Here is a 10,739-nt window from a genome sequence, read left to right on the forward strand (position 1 = left end):
CCTTTTATTAAGAAATATGGTGATGTCATGTTCTTTAAGGCTTTCCAAAGTGACTGTAAACTTTGCGAAGCATCAGAATGGGAGAGTCAAGAAGATTAAGTTTATTAGCTCATTTTCTCTCCATGAACTTTTACAGTTTATTTAAGCAAGATGCAAAGGTACCAGGATGTAGTATCAACCTTATTACATTCCTTTTACACAAACATCTTGTAATAGCTGAAACTGATTTTCAGAATCTGGATGCCTTAGAAAGTAAAAAACCTTTTAAACCTGGAATTCTTTTGTTGACCTGTTAATAGATATTTACGGAAATTTTCATCAGTGGCACCTTTATGTCCTGCCTTTCACTCTTCATTCTGAAATGCAGCTATTCTAAGAGTTGCCTTTTATTTTAGAACTAACTCCCATACGATTTGTATTTTAGTTTGAAATGTATTGTGTTAAAAATGCCATGACTGTTCAAAAAAGAGACTCTAAATGTATCTTGCCTGAGGTTTCTGCATCTACCTTCCCCATCAGGACTACCTTAGCGCATAATGCTAATTGGCAATAACGAATGCAAATATGGTAGAAACATGTCAGTTAAGACAGCTATCAGTTTTGAGGCACACTCCTTTGGAAAGCCATCGCACTTCAGAGGAAACTATTTGGGGGAATCAGCAATGCTCATTTTGCATAAATAATGAAATGCGGTGAGAATGGAGGAAAGTGGTGATGCAGACTACATGTTTTGAGAAAAATCATAACCTGAAATTGAATAGTACGGATACAAAAGATGTTAAACCTTCTGCTAAGTGTGAACAAATGAATATGTCTTATTTATATATGCAAACACAAAAGTGTATGTGTATGTATGTGTATATGTTGTTGTTTAGTCACTAAGTCCTGTCTGACTCTGCAATCCCCTGGCCTGTAGCCCGCCAGGCTCCTCTGTCCATGGGGTTTCTCAGGCAAGAATCCTGGAGCGGGTTGCCATTTCCTTTCTCCAGGGGATCCTTCTGACCCAGAGATCAAGCCTGCATCTCGTGCATTGGCAGGTGGACTCTTTAACACAGCCACCAGGGAAGCCCATATGTATATACACATGTACATGTTCTAAGATGGACATAACAGTGTGTGTGTTTTTCTGAACTAGCCAGGGATTACTTTGAAATTGCTAAATAAGGTGTCATCAGCTCCCCTGATTCCTCCCCTCAGCTACTCTCCCCTGCTGAAATAACCATTCAGGAGGAAAGGCCATAGTCTACTTGATAAGCTGAAGCTCAGAGCCATGGAGTCATTCAGTGGCTTAGGGCCAATCAAAGCCATGGCAGCACACAAGTTCCCAAGTGACTTCTCCTCTGACTCCCATTCTAACTCTGCCCTTGAGTAGTCATGTGACCTTGGACAAGGTCTTATCCCTTTTTGCACTATGCCCTTTCTTTGGAGAGTGAGATTATTATCCATCCTGTCTCTTATTGTACTGATGAATTCTAGGCTTCATAGAAATGGGGATGTGTAGAACCCTGATCCTGGAGGGTATCAAAAAATTATAAGACAGTAAGGAAACAAAGCCTTGAAAATGTCATAACAGATGGGGAAACTGACTTCTAGAAACTCATCAGAACTGGCAGAAAAGCAGCCCAATGGTGACCTTGTGTTTTCTTATGGTATGTGTCTCAATTCAATAATGAATCTCAGCTGATTCCAGGTCTACCATGAACTGTTCGATTGGTTGTGGTTTTGTGTATAAAAAGCCCTGGACCAGTTCCTTCCCCAAAGGCCCCTCCGCAGAGCCTATGCTCTAATGGGTTACGTTTCCAGGCCCAGTTCAAATCTTCAGCCTGTGAAAAAGTTGATTTTCCCTTATCAGTAATGAGGATTAAAAGAGTGAGTGCATTTTGAATCTCTTTCATGCTATACATATAGCACAACTAAGTATATAATGGGCTTTAGAAACAGGTCAAGTGACCTGGAGACCAAGGACTCACCTCGAGGATTGACGTCTGCACTTGAAGGATCTGTTCATGGCCTTTGAGCTGCCGGATGCAGATTTTGCAGGACAGCTGGGTGGTGGTGGGCGTGTAGCGCTCCAGGGAGAAGGCACAGTGCAGGGGCTGCCGGTTACTGCACCACACGCGGGAGAACGGGACTTCCTGCGGGGGACAGAGGGGAGAGGAGAGGGCTGGGGCGTGCAGAGCCCGGCTGAGAGGAGCAGAGCGCAGGACAGACCTAATCACAATAATTAGGATGATCATGATGACGGTGATGGCAGCAGAGATAATTGCCTGAGCGACTCTGGTGGAACTGTTGTAGAAATAATGTCCTAGCATATGCCAGGCAGCACAAAAGTAATTAATGTCAATTCCAATTGATAACATTCGAATTCCAAAACCACGCTGCAAGAGCTCAGATTTCACTTGGTGACACACACAATGAGAAAGAAGACCATCAAAAGTTAATCACCATGTTTTTCCACGACAAAAAGATTCTTTAGACGACTCCTATGGGAGGATTCCTAGTAGACGCCTCCTCTTTGCTACCTAAGCCCAGGGTAGGATGTTATCATCTCATGTACATGAAAATTATGAAGAAGTGACTAGCCAGAACTTATGCCCATACCACAGCCTCATGCTGAACTGTATAAGCATAATGTTGCTATATATCCAGCATAAAAATTACACCTACTGAAGGATCACTCACACACACACACACCCCCCCCCAGAGAGAGACACCTACTGCAGGATCACACACACACACACACACACACACGCACGCACACCAGAGAGAGACACAAACACAACAGGTTAGCCCAGAACAATCTATTTTGTCAATTCCTCATTCATTCAATTCATCCACTCTACAGTTATATGTACAATGCCTTCTAATAACCAGACACTGTATTAAATAAACAATAAAGGAATAGTAAGAATTTAGGTCTGGTCTCCACTTCATAGGGACTTACAATCGAGTGGCAAAAGCCATTTCACTAAATGAGGGTTGGGGGGAAGTTATAAAATCTGTATTCCTCCTTTCCCCATGACCAGCCAGTGCTGGCCACCAATTGTCTCGGGCATGTGGGTTTATATTAACGTGAAGTGGAGGTCAGTGAGTCACTGATATTCTTCCATCTACCAGAAAGTCTTTCCCTCCTACTGGAATCAGGCCATGGTCCTTGGCAATGACCTCATATTCCCAGCCTATAGTAAACTGCATCTCACTTCTTTCTCTTTCCCTTGACTCATTAATCTGCTCTTTTACCTGTTACTACAAACACAATTTTATCCAATATTGATGCTGAAAGGTGGCAAAAGATGGATCAAGTCTGGAACTTTGATTCTCTGAAATGTGACTGGTGATGGTGTCAGCAGGTGTTACAAGACCATGAGCCATGTTTAGAATTCAATGTACCCACTTTAAGGAACCAAGAGTTCCCTGGTTATCCCTGAGCTTCAAGCTATACACTTGCAGGTTTCCTCATTTTTCTCTGCAGGAAGTCTCAAAGATCCTGATTTCTTGGTACTTGCTAGGGGGGATCAGCAGGGAGAGATGGAGTTTAGATTGTTGAAGACTTGAGTACAGGAGAGCCAGTTTTGGGAAATATGAGAAAAAGAAATCAGGCATTAACCCCTACCACACATCCCACCAAGGGATGTAGGGGTGTTGTTTCATTTGTTTGCTCTTAAACTTGAACCAAGGGGAAGGCAATGGACTAAGGGCTCAGAGGAGGTCTATATGTTGACCCTGCAGCTGCCTTTATCCCTGTGCAGAATGTGGGCTATTAGGAAGAAGGCAACTCTCTCCCATCCTCAGTTCTCCCCTTCACAGAAAGAACTAGAAGTCTGAAAACTACATTTCACAGCCCTTGCCAGCAGGGAGTTCAGATTTCCGTTCTGCCAATGAGAGGTACTTGTTTTAAATTTGGAAGGAAGGGAAGAAATGGTTTCTGTTCCTCTGGTACCAGCAAGCAAACCTCAAAGGTTCAGCTGACAGCATATGTGAGGTTTGCAGGGGCTTCTGAGAACCGTCTGCTTCAGGGTTGCGGTGGTTTCCTGAAATCGTGGAACTTGCTGATTTCCTCATATCTCTGGGGGCTTTCTCTGACCTTGGCTCTCCCAGGTTTTCCAGAGGTTTTATAAGCACATTAATCCCTTGATTAAAATATTTTTTTCTCGACCCAAACCATTCTCTAATGAAACGCCAGTAGGTTGGAAGTAGTCTTTTGAGAAACTAAGATGAGCTGGGTGTGCCGGAAGGTTCCCTAGTGTTTTCCCACAGAGAGGCTGTTGTCCAGGGCAAATGCTGGGAGAAGCATGAAGCTAATGGTCACCAAGGAAACCCATGGCTGGGGCACAGCTGGCTCATATACCAGCAAGACCGCAGCACAGAACCAGTGAATGGCACCTCTTTCCCACTTTCTCCCTAAACAGAGACTAACTTATGAGCTCTTCTCTTTCCCTCCTAGCAACAGAGGGCACTGCTGAATGGTGGTGAAAGTGAAGTCGCTCAGTCGTGTCTGACTCTGCGACCCCATGGACTGGAGCCTGCCAGGTTTCTCTGTCTATGGGATTTTCCAGGCAAGAGTACTGGAGTGGGTTGCCATTTGCTTCTCCAGGGGATATTCCTGACCCAGGGATTGAACCCAGGTCTCCTGCATTGCAGGCAGACCCTTTACCCTCTGAGCCACCAGGGAAGCCTGATTGGTGGGCCTCCCAGCAAACTTGAGAGGAAGTCATTCCCTAAAACACTCAAAAGTGACTGTCCACTTGCACCAAATTCTATACCAGATGCTTCTATACTATACACGGTCTGCCATTTCTCCTTGCTGTCTAATCTTATTCCTGCTGCGTCCTGGTTCAGTAAACCAGGGTAACTTTTACTTCCTATCTCAGCCTTCAGCTCTTCTCTCTCCATCGACTGAGCTCTTCAAATCCTCATCTGCTCACAAACGCCCAGTTGCCATTTCTCTGGAGGACTCTAGCAGCTACATCTCTGGTTTTTATTTCATTAACAGCCATCACTGACATTATACCCCAATCAGCACAAATAATTTCAGTTGGCCTTTCCTTTCTTAAACATTCTACCATTTTTTTTTTGGGGGGGGGGGCGGACACCATGCAGCATGTTGAATATTCCCTGACCAGGAATCGAACCCATGCCACCTGCCTTGGGAGTGTGGAGTCTTGGCCACTGGACCACCAGGGCAGGCCCAAGTCTACCTTTTATGAACGGATTATCACCATCTCTCTCACTGTCATTCTACAGTCTTTCTGTTTCCATGTGTGAGCCTCTTCTCTGGTCTCATCATAGCTAACTGGAGTAGCCCGCTCACCAAGCCTCCCGTCTCCGCCTCTACTACACAGAATTAATGAGAGGACTGGGGAGGAAGCAGAAAGCAGTTGACGGGTATTTTTCAGGGAAGAGCCTGTAATCATGAGTGGAATCACTGATGTCACCACATCACCTGGAAACTCTGCTTTCATTACATGATCCCTTTGCCTGGGGGACAAGAATGGCCCCAGGATGCCTGCCTCGTCAACACAGCCCCCTGCCAGGCCTTCAAGGGCTTCTGTCCTCTCACCCCGTCCTCTCTCTGTCCAGCCTCAATCTCCTAGCCCTGAAATGCACTCTTCTCCAGACCAGCGCATTTTTAAAATTCACTGGAGTACAGTCGCAGCTTCCCACTGGCTATCTATTTAATGCACGGTGGTGAATAGATGTTACATTTTTATACTCACTCAGTATCATCCCCTTCAGTGAAAATAAGCATAACAGAGGGCCCCATGGTTCATTGATGCTTTCGCCTAAATAAGGTGTTTTTGCCTAACTACGCTAACCAAAGAGGTCTCTGTTTTCTAAAACTGAAATTTTGAGTCATTACCGTGTAATATAAATGTTTGGACTTCAGAACGAGATAGAGCTGAATTCAAGGTCCAGCTCTTCAACAAACCTACATTTCCTGCAGTGGCTTTGAGTCTTTGGTGATACTATCTTCGTTAAAAAAGAAAAAATGGACGGCACTGATGATGTGTTGAAAAGTATCTTCTGTCGTGTCGCTTACTAAATTTTGTGTATTTTCTCCTGAGAACACTGGAAGAACCCAGTGCAGGCATAATCTTTTCTTGTAGCAAGACATGAGAATTGGCAAACAAACAAACAAAAATGCCTCTTGCTTTTCTTTCCATTCTACTGCACACCATCAAAACATTAAAAAAAATCTGATTTTAAGACTGTGTCAAAAGAATATTTTTGTTGTTGTTGACTTGAGTAGTAGCTGCCAATGGTGCTCAACAAAACATTTAAAAATAATAAAAGCACTGTGGTTAGTGTGTTTCCCGGGCAATCATCTTTGCTTTCATTTATTCTTCTCTGCCCCGCCGCCCCCCCAAAAATACAAAACAAAACACCAAGATGCTCACTGAGCTGAGAGGAATTCTGGGGAAAGTAATACTAGAGGACAAAGTGTAGCAAAGTTATGTGTGTTTAAAGAATTCCGGAAATGTTTTCTTTTTGAGTCCCATTATAATTAGTTTCCTAGCAGATGGAGAGAATGTAAATTGTATCCTAGCAGGAGACAGACACTGGGTTCTCCAAGATACACAGCATGCTGCAAGACAGCTGCTTTCGTCCTACGGAGGTGACAGCCTGGCTTGGTGTTCTGTAGGACTTAAAAAATAAATTAATATTTTATTAGATTCAGCTTTATAATATTTTACAGATTCTCTACCCCCACTGTGAGCAAGGAAGAGGGGATACGATTCAGTAGCTCTCAGGTCCCAGGAACCTACTGGGAGCAGAGTTATTTCCATGCAGAGAAGGGTTGTTGAGTCTTCTAAGGGGACAACAGCATATCCCTTGTTGTGGTAGAGTCTTATGAATAATTGTTTATTTTGGAAGGACTAGCATGTGGGTCTCTTTCTTTCTTTGAATCAAGGTTAGTGGATGCTATGGTAATCAGGTCTCCTAAGAACTCCTGTAACCTCACATGCCCCTCCCTTTCATCCATCCTACCTTGTTTCATAAGCAATAAGGTTTGTACCCTAGCATTTCATAAACTGTCATCCTCTAGAATTGAAACCAGCAAGATTTAAAATCTAGTTGGTCCTCCTATACATAGGCTCTCATCACATAGTTCTAAACCCAATCTGGACCTCACATCATTCTAAGAATTTTTCTTGGTTGGTGTCTCATAGGGCAGCTATTAATATTTTATGCACTGGATACCACCATGCCTGGGAAATTCCACCTTGCCCAGATGAAAGAAAAAAAAAAGGTTTCTTAGAGAGTAAGCTTTGGGTACCAATTGGAAAATGTCGATTCCTAGATTGCTGTTTTGAAGTTAAAGAAAGGGAGAGAGGAATAAGATGACAGGAATACCAATAACTCTAACTTGTCTATCCACTGACTTGGAAGATGATGGGGACATTTACCAGGTGAAGGAGAGACCTATAAGTGATGTCAGCAATAGTGGGGTTTTCTGTCTCTGCAGTAGAGCTCTGTGAGTTCCCGTCCACTAAGCCAAATCAAAAGCCATTCTCTATTATCCACGCCCAGTATGTCAGCACACATGATGCTCTCCATGAGGTTCAATCAGGCTGAATGCAAAGCTTCCCCAAAGTGTATGCATCTGATGCCTGGAGCAGACACAGCGTGGCCATTATGCCAAGCACAATATGTAGTCACATATACTGGGGGAGTTCAGTGATCACAGGAGTAAATAAATTGGTGGTAGGGTGGTGAAAAGAAAGGAAGAATAGAGCAGAAAGCCATTTGTGGGAAAGAAAAATGAAGTGGAAATGAAACCTCAGTGGCAAGCTGCCTGATGCAGAGAAAATTAAATTGTTGTTCAGCTTTCCACGACTCTTTCAAATTATGCTCAATTACAGAAGTCAAATATTTATACATGTTCACAACCTCTATGCAATCCAACCCATCCTGACAGTAAAGCTGGTTGGGCTTCTTTGCCAGCCAGTGCCCTTTGACTTTGGCTGGCCCTGTTGCATCCTCCGGGGTGAGCAGGCATTACCCTCCTCCAAGTCTTTTCTACCTGAGGCTCTCACTGAATCCCTGGTGTTGGAAGTGTTGTTTAAGTGCTCCTGAGAGGTTATAATTCTTTATCTGCTTTCTTTTTTTATCTGCAAACATTAAACTTCATATTTACTTTGGAGTCACTTGCATTAGATCCAGGGAAGGAATGCCCTTAAATAAAGATTAAAACAGAGGAATTTGCACGACTATCAGGAGTTCTTTTAACAATACCCTGAAGTTCAATTTGGCCTGCAAACTTTGAATACTGTTTTCTGGGAAACAGAGACGTCTAGGTCTAGAACATCATAAATAATACATTTATTCATAGAAAACCTCTCTCCATAAGAAAATATGTTAAATATCCAAAAAAATTGTTCAGGGCCCTGAGAGAGATACTTGTTGTTTTGAATGCTCTAAAACTATACATAGAGGGGGCAGCTCCTGAGGTAATGAAAAGTAAACAGAAAAATATGACCTTATTTGATTAGAAAATTCTGAATGTTAGAAAGCAGTGATGGTGCAAATTTCTTCTAACTCTCATGGAATGGTCAAAGTTTTTCTCTTTGAGATTTGACTGATTTCCATCCTACAAGCTGGTATATCTTGTGCATGTTTTTTTAAAAAATGAATGCTGTAAAGATAGGTGAAAAAACCCACAGGGCTCTGCAGGTTATGCTGATGGGCAGAACAGAGAAGCGTGAAAGCCTCCTGTGAGTCCAGATCAGTATCAGTCTCCCAGAAGCTCCAGAGTTAAGGAAATGTCCTGTCTCTTGAAGCCCAGATGACTCTGGCTTAAGAAACAATGGTAGAGCAGTTGGCTGCTTCTGATAACAATGCTTATCACTGAACATTTTCATAGAATTCAGTGACAAGGTCACAAGTTGATATCTTTTCACGCTAAGCAACTATTCAAAAATTCCTTAACATGATCCAAAGAGACTCTTAAGTCATCCTGAAATTTTTTTAAGTCTCTAATAATGAGGTATATGAATGATGACACAAATATTTTTACATAAAAATATTCTAAGAAGCATTAATATTTCTTTGTTTTTCAATTTGTGATTTCTTCTTCCCATCTTGCTCAATTCATTTGGCAGCAAGCATTTCATCTATTTAGGACAAAATCTCTTGATCCCACCTGGCTGGCCAGAGCTCTCTACAACTCAAAATGATCACCCTTAAAAGGTTTCTCCCTAATATCCAGTTCATTCTATAGGTGAACAGGACTTAAAGCACTGTCTCATAATGAACTGATATGAATTAAAACAAATCCACAAAGAAATCTTGCTCTAAGTTCTTAGATGGCCTTCTTCAACCTTTCCTGAGTGGTGATATAAACAGGAGAGAGGATACATGTTATATTACCTGACACGCAAGCACCTTTTCCCCCACCTGTTAGGAACCCATGGATTTATGACAATAGGTTTCCCTGGGTGTAGTCCAAACAGTTACACATCTGTGACAGTTTTGAAATGAAATCCATAGTTTTAAAGGAGGAGGAAAGTCAGGAGTACCCTTACTAGGGTTTGTGATATGCCTGTTGGTTAAAGCAAAGCTATTTCTATTGGAAACCCATTTGGCCAGTACCTGGCATGCAGTGAATGGTTTAATTCTCCAGAGGAATGGGGGGATATCAAGGACAGAGATCTGAAGACTGAAAGTATTCCCTTTGAAATGCAGCAACTTTGGTTCTTCCAGGAGTTGTCCACCTTGATGCCTTTCATCCGAAACCACTTCCTATAGGACAAGAAAAAGAAAAGAGGCGCAACAATAAAGCACACCATTCCCTCCACATTTTCCTTCCATAGATAGGTATGCTCCCTCCCAGGTGTCTCCCAGAAATAGGCAAGAGCATGATGGACACACTACTTTTATACCCTTCTATCCTTGCAAGGTCAGGGCTAAGGGCTACAGGCTGCTGAGAAATAAGGATCTGGTCACAAAGAAACAATTGTTCTTCATTATTGTATTGTTGAGGCTTTTATATATACTGTCCTTAAAACTGGAAGACCTCCTTTGCCCCATGCAAACTGTAATACTGTTGAGTTTCCACCATTGTGTGAATTTCATGCTGCTATCACCATGATCAAGGGATGTATTTGTACTTAACCTGACCCAGAATGCTATTTCACGAGAAAGGGAGACACAGCTCCTCTCCACTATGGTTCCCTTGTTTGTATCCAACACAGGCATCAACCAGTATGTATCCTTTAGCTCAAAATAAATGCAGAGTGCATGTATCATGTTTATTTGTAGTAACATTCATGGAAGTTATGCCAAAAGGCCGAGAAGAAATAAGTAGTCAAGTCAGCTTCATCTCAGAAAAAAAAAAAATCAAATTCCTGAGACAAATATTCCTTTATCTTTTACTGAGAAATCTTTATAATTATATCTCATATAAACACAATTCACATACATTCTAAGGAAACCATTTAATTGGTTCCAAATTTGTGGTGTTTAGAATCCTATCGATAAGACAAGTGAAATAACAGAACAGATAAGAACTGTACAAAATGTTAACTACTGTGGGGCGGGGGAGGTGAGGTTCCTGGAGATAAGAGATTTTCCTAAATCCTCATTTTAAAAATCACCATTAATTGACTTAAAATTTCCTTACAATGCTAGGCTAAATAGGAAAACTGAAATCCTTTAATTATGGCCTATAATCTTCCCAGAGTCTAAAAAAGATTGTTAGAAGCAAGGCAGCTAGGCTTATAAATACAATAAAACTT

General features: G+C 42.1%; 1 protein-coding gene across 1 annotated transcript in view; it reads right to left on the reverse strand.

Moving 5' to 3' along the window:
* The window catches only part of UNC5D (unc-5 homolog D (C. elegans)), a 284,709-nt gene that overhangs the window by 26,216 nt on the left and 247,754 nt on the right, over positions 1-10,739 (reverse strand). Inside the window, exons 14-15 of the mRNA XM_010838852.1 lie at positions 9,595-9,744; positions 1,971-2,135 (exon numbers count right to left, since the gene is read on the reverse strand). Of these exons, the coding sequence (XP_010837154.1) occupies positions 1,971-2,135; positions 9,595-9,744 (315 nt within the window). The remainder of the gene's footprint in view (positions 1-1,970; positions 2,136-9,594; positions 9,745-10,739) is intronic.

This window comes from Bison bison, unplaced genomic scaffold (genome assembly GCF_000754665.1).
Source record: "Bison bison bison isolate TAMUID 2011002044 unplaced genomic scaffold, Bison_UMD1.0 scf7180017864105, whole genome shotgun sequence".
NCBI lineage: Eukaryota > Metazoa > Chordata > Mammalia > Artiodactyla > Bovidae > Bison > Bison bison.